We start from the raw sequence: 17,101 nt of genomic DNA on the forward strand, positions 1-17,101 counted from the left end.
CGCCGTGGAAAAGTACCGCTGCACTGCGGGCCGGGAGCGCCGCGTCAGCCGCCAGCAACCCTTTCCTAGAACGAAGCACACGTTAAGATCTAGGTCAACACCCGCTCGCGGCCCTGCTGCAGAAGATGCCAGGAGCAGAGGAGCCTGCTCCATACGGCAGCACTAGTGGAAGCAATTCACTGCTGGTGGAGTGATGGAGCTTACTTCCCTTGCTGCTGGAAGCCAACCTCTGCCAAACAGAGGAGCTTCCTTATTCCAGTGACCTTCTCTAAGTAATAATCTCGTAGAGAGCTAAAAGTGCAATAAATACCCCTTTAATCCATTTCCCTTGAGGATGCTGCTACCATATAAACTACAACCCCACTCATCCTTAAACTCAACAATGTGTAGCTCAGCACCCAACCACCCTAAGACCAGGCGAACAGAAAGCAAGTGCTTTGCAACTTAGAAAAAGAACAAGCTGAAGTAGCCCGTTTCCCAGCATCCAGCCCACTTACCTTCTTCCTCCTCCCACCCCATGAAGGCTGCCACCAAGCAGAGCCGGCCTTCAACAGCAGAGGCCTTACAGCCAAAGAAAACTGACATGCTGAGTCCCAGGTTTTATTTTGCTAATTTTGTTTAACTAGAGCAAATCATGCTAAAAGATGCACAATTCATATTTATCAAGGGCAGTATTCATCTAGGAACAAGTCTCCAGATTCTCCAAGTGCAGCTTCCAGAATTGCAGAATCTTACATTCCTGGAACTGCTCTTTAAGATCTGCATAACTGAGATGAACTATTTTTCAGTTAGTGGGCAAGACAATCAGTATTCATATACCATTTATTGAATATTTCCACTCTAGTGGATGAAAAGTCTGTACAAAACCAAACATTTCATTTACTTAGTCAAATTCCATTTACTTAGTCAAACCAATCTAAAAACAGTCATCTCAATCAAAACTCACTGCAAATACAATAGCTTCTTTGAAGCCATGGTAACACTTAAATACGGTTAAGACTTCAATGCAGAAATTTGGTTTCTTGAGAAAGCTCAAGTGAGCTTCGGCTTCTTAAAGTTACAAAAAGGCAAAACTGTGTTTCACAGATACAGTCCACTGGAATCACCAACACTGGACAATAAGTACTTAGAGTCCTGAGATAACAAGGGAACCTGGTATCCTTTAGACTGTTTTCTGTTGTCCTTTCTTTCCAATGAGAGATTTGTGGATATGTGGTATTACACCTAGGGAAGAACAATGACAACAATGTTATTTCTCTTCAATGTTGCCAACTTCCACATTTCAAAAACAACCACAGATTAAGCTACCTCTAGTCCTGCCAGACTTCTTGCCACAGTGGCAAGCAGTTTACGTACCACCACCAGCAATTGTTGCCTTAATGAGAGAATCCAATTCTTCATCTCCTCGAATCGCAAGCTGCAAGTGACGGGGAGTGATACGCTTCACCTTCAAGTCTTTGGATGCATTTCCTGCCAGTTCAAGAACCTGAAGACAAAAATATTTTTGAAGTTACAGAATCAAATGAGACCAAGTGTCTCATTTAGCCACTCTTGACCCAAATGTGAGAGTGGTGACAAGAGAGCATACAACACTTTTTAAAGGATTCCTCCTTTGGAGCTCTGGATTTAGTTTCCTCCAACAACAGTGTTTTACAGTAGATATAAAGTGCTACAACTGCACATTAAATACTTTACACTTCCATGTTTCTTTTAAGTTGCAGCTACTCTAACTGCATAAACTACAGAGTAAAAAAAATCCATGTGTCTTTCATCATTTACTGAGGAAGCACACATTTGGACTTGCTCAAAATGAGGGAAGAGCTCACAGTCCAGTCTCAGTCTGTGAATGGTGGACTCTGGTCATTGTGCCACTCTGGAATTATTGTCCTGCATGCAGCCTCCCCGGAGCTTTACCTCAGCTGTCAAGTACTCCAGGATGGCAGCACTGTACACAGCAGCCGTTGCTCCTACACGCCCATGGCTGGTAGTCCTGGACTTCAGGTGCCTGTGGATGCGGCCTACAGGGAACTGCAAAAATAACACAAATAGAGCAGGCTCGACCACAGACACGTGGTAAGAAACCCACTGCTTCAAAACACATGCCAGAAACACCCCAATACAGAATACTACTTCAGCACATGGGACCTAGCTGTATGGACGCAGTGCCAACTTCACCACAACATCCACTTACAGCAGCAAAAGCCCAGAAACCATTCTCTTACTCCAGCCACACGAACGCAAAAGATCTAAAAGAAGAGGATCAAGCTGGACAGTTCCTTACACCCCTTCAGATAATACTGCAGGATTCACACATCACACCCATGAGATACAAGGCCAACCCGACCCAACTTCCTCCATGCCCCTCTCAGCTCACCTGCAATCCAGCCCGCTGAGAACGGGACACCGCCTTTGTCTTGGTCTTTCCGGAGTCCTTCCCAGCTTTGCCACCAGCCTGCCAAGAGCACGCACGTGATGCCCGGCGCTCTACACACCACTCCCCCTCTCCAGTGGCGCAGCCCGCGCGCAACAGCAGTACCGCGACACTGCGCATGCGCTACACACCATTTTCTCTACCCCCTCCTCCTCCCCCAAACGACGGCGGCGCCTGCGCGCTGCTCGCTACACCTACAAGCACGGCTACTCCCTACGCGCATGCGCGGCCACCACTCCCTCTCCCGGCGGCACCACTGCGCATGCGGCTTGCCTCCCCACCGCCCCCCCCCCCACCAGGAGCTCGCTCCAACCCCCCTTTTCGCCGCCTACCGGCAAGTAATGCACCCGTGGCGCGCGCTGCCCACCCGCGCTCCCCTCCCCCTTCACCTAACGGTCACTGCTCCCAGCCTCCGCCATCGCGGCCACCACCCGGCCCAGCGGCCTCCCCGCCCCGCGGCTGCTCACCATCGCGAACCGGAGTGCCGCACAAGGACAGATAAGAAGAAGAGAGCGTCCCGCAACCACCGAGCCCGGGCGACAGCACCGACCAGCCCCAACCCGCCGCGATTCAAACTGCACCCGCTCCCGCCTTCCCCCGGCGCTTTATAACCGCCGAGCCGCCTGCATCCGGGAATCCCGGCCTCGCCGCCAGCCAATGGCTGCGGGCGGAGGCATGGCGCTCTGCCCCAGCGACAACCAATTGCGGCGCGGGGCGGTGCCGGCCGCGCGTTGCGGCGCAGAGAGATAATCCCCGCCCCCATTTAAAGGGAAAGGGGCCATGTAGGGGTGCCGCGGTGGGGGGGGAGGCGGAGGGGAGTCAGTGCCCGTAGAAGCGGTGCGAGACGGGGCTGTCGTCCCGGGTGCGGGAGACCTTGCTCTTGTGGCCATAGCCTGGTGGCAGAGCTGTGCAGGTTCTTCTTCAGGCATGTGTAGTGTCACAGTGCCCGCGCCTCGCAGCCGCCCTCCGTGTGTCACATCCAGGGGCCATAGGGGCTGGGGGGAAGAGATGCCCTAATGCCAACGACATGCCCATGCTCTGAGTTTTATTTTTACCTCCGCCTTATGTAAGAGACACATGGTTATCGAGGGCAGCCCTTCCTCAGACCTCCTGCTCCTGATGACTGCTTCACCAACCAAAGTTACACCAAATTCAGGTCTCTTCTTGACTGTCACAATGCAGTGACTCAACTGAGCACTGAAGTCCATGGCTGTATTTCCCTGACAAGAAGTCTCAGCTCCATTTTTTTTTTTTTCCGGATACCATTTACAGTACACCATCATCATTTTTCACTTTGAGAGTAGGTGGCTTACCTGTTCAGCCACAGAGCTTGTTCACAGGTGCTCTTGGTTGATTGCCTCCTGCAGCTCCACAGTACTGACCATCCCACTATACCATAGATCTTAGGGATACCCTAGTGGCTTCTTGGAGGGAGGGCTGTTCAACCTGCAATGACCGTACCAGTCTATTCACAAAACCACCGCTCTTCCTCACTGTTCCTAGAATCATATCACAGATTCACTGAATGGCTTGGGCTGGAAGGCACCTCAAAGATCATCTAGTTCCACCCCTGCCCCCTCCCCAGCCACAGGCAGAACTGCCGAACACTAAATTAGGCACTAGATCTGTCTGCCCAGGGACCCACTGAACCTGGCCTTGAACACCTCCAGAGATGGGACACCCACAGCTCCTATGGTCAGCTTGTTCCAGCACCTTACCACCCTCTCAGTGAGAATCATCCCTGACACCTAATTTAAATCTCCCCTCTGTTAGTTTAAAGCCATTCCCGCCTGTCCTTTCACTATCTACCTTTGTAAAAAGTTGATCTCTCTCCTGCTTATAAGCAGGAATAATAAATATTGGAAGGTTGCTAAGAGGTCTCCCCTGAGCCTCCTCCATGATGAACAAGCCCCTAATCCTCAGCCTGTCTTCATAGGAGAGGTATTTCAGCCTTCTGATAATCTTTGAGGCCTCCTCTGGACCCATTCCAACAACTTCACAAGGAAGAGTCGCACACACAAGGGGCTCTCCAACAGTCGTTTATAGCAAATGATAGAGCTGGCAGCACAGACTGGGGCTACTCCTCCTGACACAACTTTCTACTTTCCTTCAGTCACACTTGAGCTCCATGCAGCCTGAGGCCTCATCAGTGCTTTCACCATCCGCTGTGGCTCAGGCATTTTGTGCTAGCTAATGCTGCTGCAGGGTAAAGACCTGCAGAGCAGCAGAGCATGAAGAGATAGGGCCAAACTGCGAGATGGCACTCCTACGTATGTACAGGATCTGGCATTTTATTTTTTTTATGTAACTGTTGTGTGCCTCTATTCGAAGTATTAGTTTTTATGCTGTCCTTCAGCAAGAAAGAAGGGAAGAGGTTTTTTTTTTTTTTTTTAATATAAAAATTTTATTTTACAAATAAAAGCTAAGATTTTAAAGAAGCCTGCAGAAGGCAAGATTCCATTCCACTTGCTTTTAAAAAAAATGGATTCTGTCCAGAGTCCTCAAACAAGTATTGATTTACACTTGCCCTTAGGGGGAGGAGAAGCCAAGTTCATGGCCATGCTACCCTCTGGTAACAGAGATGTAGGAGAATTCTAATCTTCCCCCTGGTTTCTGTCCAGTGATTTGCTAGAAAGGAGAAAGAAGAGACTGTCTTCTACCAGGTGGAGGTCTATCCCCAACAGCTTGCTGTGGTTGCATGCTGTCAGCCATTCCAGGCAGCTTGGGCTGCATGGGCAAGGAAGCACAACACCAAAGGGGTTACTTTGCTCGGGTTTGCTGGTAGTAAATGTGACTCTTTCTAGCATGCAGCAAAGATCAGGGTGATCATATTATTAAGTTAACATAAAGGTACTGAATGCAGTTCATAGAAGGTTAGGGAAGTGTCAGAGTACTTGAAACTCATCTCAGATAACTTCACACCAGCCTCAAAATCTAAACTTACTCCTTATAGTTAAAAGGAGAGAAATTACTAACTCAGATATCACAGTGCAAACCTAGACCCAGTCATGAATGCAAATAACTTCCACTTCAATTTCATGCGCACAAAGGAAGCTCTTACCACCTCTACCTTCCTGATGCAGACACTGCCCCACACATTATCCAGCTTTTATAACATAACCTTCTGGTGTTGGGAAGATGTATATTTTGAACAGGGCAGAGTAATTGGTCTTTATTGGTCCAGTTAACATTGCTAGGTCTCTCAGATCATCTTGGACCACTTTTTCTGACATTTCTAGTTGGTAGCATCCAGCTAGAGCATACCAAGAGGTGTTTATTTTGACATTGTCTGGGTACTTCATAAGGCTGTGGCTTCCAGGCAAAACTAGTTGCCAGTTTTAAATGGATGAAGAATCAGCACCAGTGTTCGTGGCTGTATTTTAAAGGACAGCTTCCCTTAGGTCTCCCCACTGGCAGGCCATCAGATGCATTTTGCTAGCACTGTCACGCTGTGTGTGATGATGAATGGGGGCAGTTGTTTGGTTTAACAGATGCATTTATTAATCTGGTATCTGGAAATGGCTTCACATGTCACTATAATAGATCTGCAGACAACACATGCATGCTGATTATTTCAGACATGAGATCCCACTTGTGCTCATTGTACACTCTTGTATCTGCTATTAATAGTGCTATGATGACTGGTCTGAATAAATTTTTATCTTGTTCATATTTAGCCAGCTGTGAAAGGAAGCTCCAGCAATTTAGACAAAACAGTGAGAGCCTGCCAGAGGCACTGGCAGCCACAAGTCCTTGCCTGCTCCTCCCACGGCCCTGTGCAGATGGCCTCCTTGCTGTGTACCTTGCTCCTCCCTACAGTGGGTGGACTGGTTCTCCCCACTTCCTGCATTTGAGCTCCTTCCAGCAGGGTAACAGAGATAAGTAATATTTATATTGTATTTTGCTATAAAGCCACAGCTCTAACAGTGTTTGAGTTGGTGAACTCTCAGGGTGGATCCAGTCTGTACTGTGCTACTGATGCCCAGAGGACACTTCAATTAGTCATGTGCCAATTACAAAAATGTGGGTAATAGCAATTTCTTTTCTCAATAGAGCAGCCTAGAATACTTCCCTGAAGCCACCATGACTTCAAGGCAGAGGCTCTGTGCATTGTGGTAAAGTCAACGTGTTTGGTTTAAACTGGCAACATGCTAGGAGCATGGCCTGTTTTGATATAATAACCTTCCTCCATCATTCTTTCAATGATTATATGTTTCTTCAATCAGATAGATCACTGAAAACTTTACAGTTCATTCTGAAAAATGAGTAGCAAACTTCAAAAAACAAATGGAAAAAGATGAATGGCATTTTAATTTGGGTTTCAGTGCAGTCTGTTATTTTCCTTTTCTCTTCCCTTCCTTTTTCTTTTGTTTAGTCTAGGCACCGAAGTAGCCTTCCAGTTAACTTCTTACAGCTACAGCCACAGCCACCAGTTCTTACAGCAATCAACATCCATATTTCAACTGAAGGGAAGCATCAAAGTGCTTCCAGCCCTGACCATGCCAGTGCAGCAAAGAGGAAGAGAAACAATGTGACTAGAAAAACCTTTGATGTGAAAAATAAATGAAAGTAGTGTTTTCCTGGGCATGGCTGGCTTTTGGTTTTCAATCAAAATGCTAATCTGTAGGAGCTGGAAATGGTTCTTCAAAATTTATTCTGTGAAAGGGAAAATAGAACTGCCATCTGCCCCTTGTTTTTCTCTGTGCCAAAGTTACAACAGAGAGGAGTGATTAACTCTTCTGTGCTGGTCAGAGGCAGCTAGCTACTACAGCCATCACTGATATTTCATTGACAGCCCAATTCACTTTTTCTTTGTGGCATAAGCTGATTTTAGTAGATAAACAGCTCAAGCTCACTGCTGAAATGAGAACCTGTACTGCACCTGGGTTACAGCATAATAGCACAGTTCTCACAGACAATGTGGAATTAATTAGTATATAATAATAATAATAATTATTATTATATAATTATATAATAATAATGCTTTTCCATTCAGAGTCACCTGTATTGAAGAACTGCAAGCACCAGAATGTGTCTTGTGCAGATAAAAGCACAATGTGATGGAGTTGGGTCAAGAGTCAGAATGAATTGTTTACAGGCACCTCTTTTCAAGCAATGGTAACAGTGACTCAGGTGTTTGCTTTTGCCAGATTGTGGATCTGCAGCTAGAGATTTGTTCATTCTCAAGCAGAATTACTCCCTGAGAGGTTTTTATTTTTCTTTCTCCTTTATTATAAATTTCTAGGAATTGTAGCTAAAAACTCAAAATGGGTAAGAGAACATAGGGGCACTGCAACCTAACTCCTTCTGAGGGCTTGTTTTAGAAGCTGTTGACCCTGCAGTGCTGGTATTTACATCTCATTTAGTCTGTATTCTGTGAAAATGCCTTGCAATTTGATTAGGAGGACGAGGGGCATAGAGATGGGTCTGACTGTATGTGACTATAATTGAGCAATTGAGATTGGCCCCACGATGGCAGCACAACACAAGAAATAAGAATGTTACTTCAAATACAAAGGAGTGAAGGGCTTCCTCTTCAGTATTTTAAGCTGACTCATCTTGCTGTAAATTTGGAAAGAAAAAAAGCCAAAACAACTTTTTGCTTTTTACTGTTAGGTGGCCAGGCAAGGTCAGCCCCTTGCAGGAGATGGGTCTCACCTACCTGCCTCCCAATGAAGATCCTTGACTATGGCTTCAGAGTCGGAAGGGTAACACACACGAGGCAGTGCTTTGGATTAAAAACAGGTATTTTTTATCTCTGAAGGCAAAGCACTGTTTGTTGTCAGAAGGTCACAGAATCACAGATTCATAGATTTTGGAAGGAATCCCTGCAGAGAATCTCATCCAACCACTCTGCTAAAGCAGGTTCCCTTGAGTAGGTTATGTAAGAAAGCATCCAGGCAGGTTTTTCATATCTCCAAAGAAGGAGACTCTACATCCTCACTGGGCAGCTTTTTCCAGTGCTTTTTTCCAGTAAGTTCTCAAAGTAAAGAAGTTTTTCCACGTGTTCATATGGAACTTATTATTATCTCTTACAAGAGATCCCTGCCTTTCTTGAACTGAGGAGTCCAGAACTGGACATAGTATTCCAGATGTGGCATCACCAGGGCAGAGTACAGAGAGGATAACATCCTTTCTCCTTCTGCTGGACAAACTCCTTTTAAGGAATCCCAGGATAGCACTGGTTTTCTTGGACACAAGGGCATACTGCTGGTTCACAGTCAACCTGTTGGCCACTAGAACAACCAGGTCCTTCTCTGCAGAGCAGAGCAGAGTCTCCCAGCACATCAGCCCCTAACCACTACTGTTGCATGCAGTTATTCCTTTCCAGGTGTAGGACTCTATATGCTTGCCCTTGCTGAGCCTCAATAGGTTCCTCTCCGCCACCTCTCCAGCCTGTCCAGGTCTCATGGAATTGCAGCACAGACTTTTGGTGTGTCAGCCACTCCTCCCAGCTTTGCATCATCAGCAAACCTGAGGGTGCATTCTATCCCTCCATTCAGGTCACTGATGAAGATGCTGAACAAGAGCAGGCCCAGTACCAATCCCTAGGAAGCATCTCAAGCTATCAGCCTCCTACTAGATGCTCTGCTACTGATCACAGCTCTCTCAGACCTGCCAGTCAGCCATTTCGCAACCAGCCTCTCTATCCACTCATCTATTCCACACTTCCTAAGCTTACCTAAGAGGATGTTTTGGGTGACAGTGTCCAAAGGCTTGCTGAATCAAGACACGCAACATCCACTGCTCTTCCCCTCATCTACCTAGCTGGTCAAGACAGTCACTAGATGAGGGCACTGCAGATGAATAAAGGCAAAATTATACAGCTATAAAAATGACTGTATTTAACATGCAAGCTTTCCAGCTTAAGAAAAAAACAAAACACACCACTAGTAATCCCATCTTGTTAAAGTCTGTGGCAGTAATGGCGGAAGTTGTACGTTCTGATAATTCCCTAGTTACATGCCATTGTACCTTTTCTAATTTCCTCACCTGAGGCTCCATCATCACACATTCCCCTGACACAACCAAAGGAGATCATGCAGCTGATAGAACAAGGTGCCCAACGTTTGCAGTACTGAGCAACATCATTAACACTCATGATATGCTTTCCTTTTCATGAGAAAAGCAAAAAAAAAAAAACACCCCAAACAAACAAAAACAAACAAACAAACCAAAACCCCACATTGTTTTTCCTTTCCTCATCAACTTTTATCAAATACAGTGATTTACTCATTCTGTTGGGTACAGAGTTAAATATCAGTGGTTTCAATAGGTGTCAGTGGGAGAACAGTCTCATTCTCTTTGACACTGCAAGTTCTGTATGTCCATCCCTCTTATCTCAGCCAAGCAGCTGGGCCACAAATCAGGAGTGAAGCCAGGCAAGGGGACCTGTGACAGAGCTGTGAGGGAGGATGGGAACCTGATAGTGTTCAGGCCCTGGCAACAGGGAGTTATGGCAGACATCAGGCCCCTAGCACGGCATCGCTGGGTGGGAAGGGGCAGCGTCAGCACCCATGGGGAACATCCCTCCCCACAGTGCAGGCAGCACCCCAGCTTGGCATGGAGCACCTGGGAGGTAAGCATGGGGCTGAGGAGGGCAGCAAGCAATCTGGATGGGATGCTGGGAGCTTCTCAACGTTTTTGCCGAGACAGAACTATGTGCTCATACCGTGGCTTACCCTTAAGCAGTGTGGATTTCGTTTTTCCTTTGTTTGGGGAGGGTGCATAAAAGGGGCTGTACTGCTGAGATCTGGCTGCACTCCAGGAATAGCGTGAGCAGTGTCTGTTGGTTCATACGCTATCCTTGTACTGTCCTTTGGGGCAAGTTTGCACCAAAACCTTGAATAGCTCTTCCCTAATGCTGTTAGGCCAGTGCCTTGAGCCCAGCTTATAATTATTTTTCTTCCAGAGGACTGCTGTAAAATGAGGTGATATTAACTTGGGACTCAACCAGAGTCTTTCCTGCCAGATTAAATGGATGCTGGAAAATACTCTGAATCAAAGTTTGCTTTGACTTTCTGTGGTTACGTGAGGTTTTCTACATTTTTCTTTGGGGAATAGGCTCGGGAGGCTCTATAGCTTATGTGAATATTTACTGTTGTTAGTCCCTGGCTCCTTTCTCCTCACATTTCCTGTTTTGCAGCTGCTGGCTGTGCTGGTGGCCAGCCTGCTGCTGCTGTGCATCCTGCTGCACTACCAGGCCTTTCATTTCTATGTGGCGCAGGCCTATGCACACCTTGGGTACCCCCACGCCCAGCACATCATGGGGCAGAGGTATCTGCAAGGTAACCTTTGCTATTGGAGAATATCTATGCATGGAAATCTCAAACGTGGCTCTGCATGCTGGGTTTGGCCACTGTAATTTACATCCACCATGACTTCACTGCCTTGTTTTTATCACAGGTGCTGGGGTAGAAAAAAATGAAAAGCTGGCCATGCACTGGTTCAGGTGAGCCGCAAAATATAACTCCAGAGATGGCACATTGCTTTCTGCTGGAAAAGACTGCTGAGGCACAGGGAGAAAGCTGGCAATGTTTTCTGGGCCCTGGGCCATCCCCAGGGAGGTACAGGCAGCACGGGGATGGCCTTGATAGGGAAATGGTCAAACGTTGCTTTTCTTCTGCATTTTCTTCTCCTTGCCTTCTCTCTTCTCTCAGGCAGGCAGCAGGACAGGGCCACCCGCATTCCTCCTTCAACCTGGCACTGGGAGTTCTCAGCAACATGACGATTGCATTGGAGGAAGGGTAAACCCAGCTGCTCCTGATCCTTCCCACTGCACATGAGGATCTGGTTTCTCCTGTGGGGAAGTCCTGTGCTGTAGGCATCCCATGGATGTGGCTGCATAGGCATTTTTGAGGTCCCACTGTTGTGTTGTCAGTCATGCAGCTTTGCTTGTAGAAAGCAGACTGCAAGCCTTGTGTTGACTACCAGTGTCCTCTTAGCTTCAAAGAGGGCTGGACACTCTCTCCATCATTTCTCTGTGTCCTGCACATGTGCTCCCAATCAGAGGAACAACCAGATGCTGCTGTCTGCACTGTCACTGTGATGGCTCATCCAGGGGTCACTCCTAGTTGTAAGCAACTGATGAGTTTCCATCACAATGCAACTCAGTCTTCTTTTTAAAATTATTTCGCTTATAGTTGTTGTTTTTTTTAATCCAAATTCCAAAGTACAAAAGCAAAACCCTGTGATCTGAAGCCGTCATGTTTCATTTTGATCCCGTTGCATGTTGATCAGACAGACTCATATATTTGGTTGTACAACTAATATGTATTTCAGGCATTCCAAATCATCCGCCTTCAGTTCAATCAGGTCAGGAAAAACCACCAATCCTCAGACATACATGTTCAAATCACAGTGAAAAGCAAAATGAAAAACAGATAATTTTCTGAATATTAGATTAGTTGAACTTCACAGAATGGTGGTCTTCTAATAGAAGCCTGGACAAGTAGAAGTCATACAGGAACAACCTAAAACTTCTCCTAGATTTTCTTGGTGAAGATTTCATGTCTTCCAGGGAAGTGGAGAAACTCCTTGACGTGGCTGCAGCCCAGGGTCTCCAAGAAGCTCAGGAACTTTTGGAGAACATCCTCAAGAGCAGAAAGCTGTTCTGAGCACCTGCACCAGCCTTGCCTTCTTCTGCACCTGGTGATCACATCTCATAGCAACTCATCTGCTGATATTAAATTAGATCCAGGTACTGACCTGGGCTTGATGCTGTGGTTGTGCTGTGTCTATTTCATGCTCTGCATATTTGTTGCAACAAATGATCATGACTGAAGCTTTGTTGTCATTAATCAGCATGATGTTCATGAGTGATGTTATCTGTAATGCAAATAACAGAGGTTTAATAGAAAGCATTATGGTTAAGATAAATAAAATCTTCATGTAAGAGCTTCCATTCCTTAAAAACTTCACCATCACCATGCCAGTTTTGGGGAAATATAATTAAACTTAATGGAAACTGCCTTCATCCTTGAGGTGGCCTCAGTTTAAAACCACTGTGGGAGGACCTGCACTTGACAGAAATTGCATTCACTCTGCAGAGCCATACAACATTTTGCTGGCAATAGCACTTCTGGGGATGCCCACGTTGGTGTGCAATCCCTACCTTGTTGGTTCCAATGGCCTCATCCAACCAGCTGGTGACTTGTCATCCAGTGCCTTCCAGTATTTTGGTAAGAGCTGGGAAATAAGGGCAAGCTTGAGTATCACCAGAAGTTGTCGACTAACTAAAGTAGGGACAAGCTATCGCAACTCAGCACTTCACCAGTCCTTCACTGCATCCATGGGCTTCCCATGAAGCACAGAAACAGCATTCACACTGCAATCCTTACACCACCTCCCCACAAGCACAAGTTTCTCCCACTCAAATTACTTTCCAGTTTAACTTTCCTCCAGATTTTCTTTCAGCACAACTACCCAAAGCACAGGTTTGTTTTGCTACAGATACCCAACTAACCATAAGGCTCTCATCTCATCCTTGTTTGCTGAGATAGGGTCTTTCCTTGTGCCAAAAGCTCAGCTGTAGTTTTTGGCTGTAGGAAATCAGTCACAAGCATCAGCAGCTGTTTTGGGAGTGTTCTGCCAGCCCCAGCACAGCTGAGCTGGTGGGGAAGGGGCTGGTGCAGCAGGCAATGCTTGTGCCCTCTGCACAGGTGGGGTGGAAAAGACCAGGAAAAAAACCCAAAAAACTCCAACCAGACAACAAACAAAAGTTTTGAAAAATACAAATGATAAAAAAGGAAGAAGAAGCAGAAAGGGGGAGAAAATAGAGGAAGAAAGGAGGGGGAAACAGGAAAGGAAGAAAGGGAGAATAAGAAGGAAGTGAAAGAATCATAGAATCATTTAGGCTGGAAGAATCATTAGGTGCAACTATCAATATTATCAAGTCCTCACCACTACACGGTGTCTCTTAATGCCATGCCCGTGCATTTCTCCTCCAGGGATGGAAACTCCACCACTTCCTGGTGTGGCCTGTTCCAATGCCTGACCACCCCCTCCATGAAAAAGTTTGACCTGACATAGGAAAAAAAGAAAAAGGGAAAGAAAAATAAAAAAGAAAGAAAGAAAGAAAAGGAAAAGAAATGAAAAATTAAAGAGAGAAAAAGAAAAAAAAAAAAAAAGAAAAAGAAAAAGAAAAAGAAAAAGAAAAAGAAAAAGAAAAAGAAAAAGAAAAAAGGCCAGCTATCCTGGCTTTGGAGCCACTCCCACAGGCGCCTGGCTGTGCCCCATGCCTCGGCTGCTGCAGCCCTCTCCTCATTGGCACTGTCTATACAGAGGCAATTAGGAGAATTTTCTTTCCCAAAACACAACTATAATTATAATCTAATTCAGCTTATTTGAAGTACATTTTGGTAGTGTTTCCATTATGCAAATATCAATTTATTATCCTCACATTATGTTTTGACTACAGTTGTGTTGCTAATTAGAGGCAATTTGGCTGCTTGAAAAAATCCTTTCCTCTCCCTGCACTTTTACTTGGGAACCACACAGAACAGACGTTCAGCATGGTGTCAGTGCTGAAGACCTGTGGTTAGTAGCTCCATTTTAATTGCACTAACTGACTTTCAGTATGTTAGAAGTCACTTAGAAAGTGCAGGTTTTGCTGATTTACTTGGGTTTGGGGTTGGAGGTGTGAAAGAGAGAAGGGCAGCTGATTCCTGTTGCAAGCATCACATTCTGCATGAGGATTTGGGTGGGTTTTGTACCTGTACACTGAAACAGTGATGCTGTGGAGCTAGGGAAGGGGCCAGCAGCCTTTTTTGAAGGGAGTAAGGCTTAGAGATCTGGGATTGAGCTGATCATGGGGCTACAGGACATACCTAAAAACTCTCAGAGTTATTTCTCCCAATGCTTTTTACAAAGCATGAGTTCTGTTGCCTGTTTTACTGCGCGTTACCCACTTTATGAACCTAATTTTTCTCTTATATGATTGCTCACATGAGCGGATAATACCTGGTATGGAGCAGAACAGGAGCTGTTTTTCTGTTGTACATCATGTGTTTCCACTGCCATGGCTGAGTGCAAGCAGGGCTCCCACACATTATGTGTGGAGCACGAGGATTTCTGCATCCCAAAGTACTTTGGCACTTAGCTGTCGAGTGATCAACGTGACCAAACCCACAGATGCCTGAAGAAGCTTCTGCAGTTTCAGCTCTGAAGCATGTGCTTCTGCAGCAGGCGAACGTTAGGGGTCCCCAGTGACCTTTTGATAGCTTTGAAGGGAAAAAAATACTCAAACCCTCGAGCTTTCCTGCTTTTTTTTTACAATGCAAGCCCAACACCCACCCACCTGCCAGCGAGCTACGTTGTGGGTGAAACAGCTCTGATGTAAAGCTAGGCAGAAACCACCTTGGTTGAGGTCCAAGAGCAGGGCTCTGGGGCATGGAATGTGTGAATCCATGGGGTGCTGACACCGGGGCATTCTTCCTTGTGTGATTTTTCCCTGGGACCTCCACGAGGTGCCTTCCAGAGGATAAAACCAGCATTTTAATGAAGGTGTCCAGCAGCACACTTTAAACAGCTGCCATCTATGTGTCCTGCACCTGGCAGCTCTATATTCCACTCCCAGATCATCATCACACATGATCACTCACATCACTTCCCCCAGCAGATTAAAAGGGAAAATTAAAATTATATGGTACCTTTAGCAATTAAGAAATGATTAATGCAGGACAGATGTGAAATTAATGTTGCATTTATGTTTTGTAGATATTCTTACTGGTAACCTCTCCAAAACAGGATTTAGGACTTCTAATGCAGGGTATGCCCATGGCTCACCAGGGACTGCAGCAGGGGAACACCCTGGCAACAAAATCCAAATTGTTTCACATCATTTCAGTTTCCCTGATGTAATCAAGATATTTCTGAGAGATGTCCCTTGTCCTACTCCCCAATTAAAACAATTTCCCAGCTAATCCTTAGGATGGTTGATGCCTTCTCTATATGCTAATGTGCAGCGCAGAGCCCACCAGCTCTGAGCCAAAGCCCCTTTATACTGCCATCCACCTAACACCACAAGTCCATCAATACACCATGTCCCTAAATGCTGCATCTCCCAAATACCCCCCGAGACAGTGACTCCACCACTTCCCTGGGCAGAAACCTTTCCTAGTCAATGAGCATTCAAAGGCCAACTTTTTTTTACCCTTTTTATTATTACAACTACGAAGACACAGACATCTGCTTAATTACAGATGCCACGTAATGATTCTGCAGTTAAACACTTAATTCAGGCACCACTGGCTGTGCTAGTAGCCTGATGGCCTCATGATGCCAACAGTTATTTAGGGGTGGATCCGGACCCAAGGCACTGATCTTGCTGAAGGAGTCAGAGTGATTAACAGACCCAAGGGAAGACTCCTACAGGCCACAGAATGAGACAAAATCAATCTGCTGGGAGCAGAACCAAGTCAAGAGCCAGATGCAGAACAGCAGGTAGGATTGGATCCCTATTGGTAACTTCCCAAGGGTGATGGCAGGGTCTCTGCCATTGAGGTTTCCTTACAGATTGAGTGCTGTAATGGCCCAATTAGTATGAAAGCAGTACCCTAAGTTTTTGGCTGTTTTTTTTTTCAGTGTGAATTTTCCACACTTCAGTTAATCAGAGCTTAATATACGAAGCAGCATCATGTCCCTTTAGTGGCTTCTAATTACTTTGAAAATTTCTCCAATTATCCAAAACCATAATCAGGAAAATATTCAATGCACATACAACTCATTACTGAAATGTATTTGATCCTGCTCCTCTTCCTCCACCAAAATTTAGCTGAAGCTCATGATTTCCATGAGCCAGCAAAGAGCCAAGGAGACGAAGCATGTGAGTTATGGGAGAGTTATTTACAATACGGAGAATGCCTTAGAGGTACCTCCAAATGAGACTGTGGTGCAAAGGCTAATGAGCAGATTTTGGGAGAAATGCAGCAGTATTTTTCAGAATATCTTTTAAATTCCTTACAGAAAGACATGATCCTTCTTGTCATTTCTCTGCCTTATGATTGACATAAAAAAGGCAGACAGAGCTGTGAAAATGTGAGACCCTATAAGGCACACGCGAAAAGGCATGATGGTCAAACAAGGCCATGCCCCATGCCATAGCCAGAGCCTCCAATAAAATAATCCCATGAGAAAAAGAATGTCATTACTGGTGACCAGAGAGACCATCCCCACCTCAGCTGAGGGCTGAGGAGTTATTGAGCAAAACCAGTTATGTACAGCATACACAGCTAGTCCTAGGGAACACTGTGGCTCAGCTGTTCTTGGCTGCTTCCCAAGAGCAATAAAGAGATATTTAATTTATTTTAAGGCAGAAACAAACATGAGATCCAGAATAGCATTCATACAGTGCTGCTGACCCACTATCCAATTCAAATGGGACTTAACAGACCCATTTTCACCACCAACCATAGAGATGACTTTACAAAACATTGCTTTTAAGTTCTGGAGACCCAAAGTTACATCTTAGCACTGTACAGGTGTGAACAACCGTATTTCTCGTACTTCTCCAACAGTGAGATGGAGAAGGTGGTAGGTTGAGACCTTCAGAAAATCCCAAGTATCAGGGGAAGGAAGCAGGACATTCAGTGGGAGAAAAATGATTAATCTGCTGCTTTCTTTCATGGCTTTATTGTGTGTGCCTTTTGATACTAGTGAACAAGATACATT

General features: G+C 45.7%; 1 protein-coding gene across 1 annotated transcript; it reads right to left on the reverse strand.

Moving 5' to 3' along the window:
- Window positions 1-804: 804 nt before the first annotated feature.
- Window positions 805-3,067, reverse strand: LOC136048966 (histone H2A.Z). The gene is made up of 5 exons (XM_065736923.1): window positions 2,899-3,067; window positions 2,375-2,452; window positions 1,915-2,028; window positions 1,357-1,486; window positions 805-1,224 (listed from the first exon to the last, which is right to left on the reverse strand). Exons 1-5 carry the CDS (start codon window positions 2,899-2,901, stop codon window positions 1,163-1,165), a joined length of 387 nt encoding a protein of 128 aa, XP_065592995.1. The 5' UTR covers window positions 2,902-3,067; the 3' UTR covers window positions 805-1,162.
- Window positions 3,068-17,101: the final 14,034 nt, after the last annotated feature.

Source organism: Cyrtonyx montezumae, unplaced genomic scaffold (assembly GCF_038088225.1).
Source record: "Cyrtonyx montezumae isolate F1298 unplaced genomic scaffold, pur_monq_1.0 scaffold_2, whole genome shotgun sequence".
Classification (NCBI taxonomy): domain Eukaryota; kingdom Metazoa; phylum Chordata; class Aves; order Galliformes; family Odontophoridae; genus Cyrtonyx; species Cyrtonyx montezumae.

Bases quoted from the DNA above. Each gene is read 5' to 3' on its own strand.
- LOC136048966 (XM_065736923.1), bottom strand. The intron at 2,029-2,374 runs GTGAGCTGAGAG...TTATTTTTGCAG, and splicing joins CTCAGCGGGCTGGATTGCAG to TTCCCTGTAGGCCGCATCCA. The intron at 1,225-1,356 runs GTACGTAAACTG...GTTCTTCCCTAG, and splicing joins GGCAACAATTGCTGGTGGTG to GTGTAATACCACATATCCAC.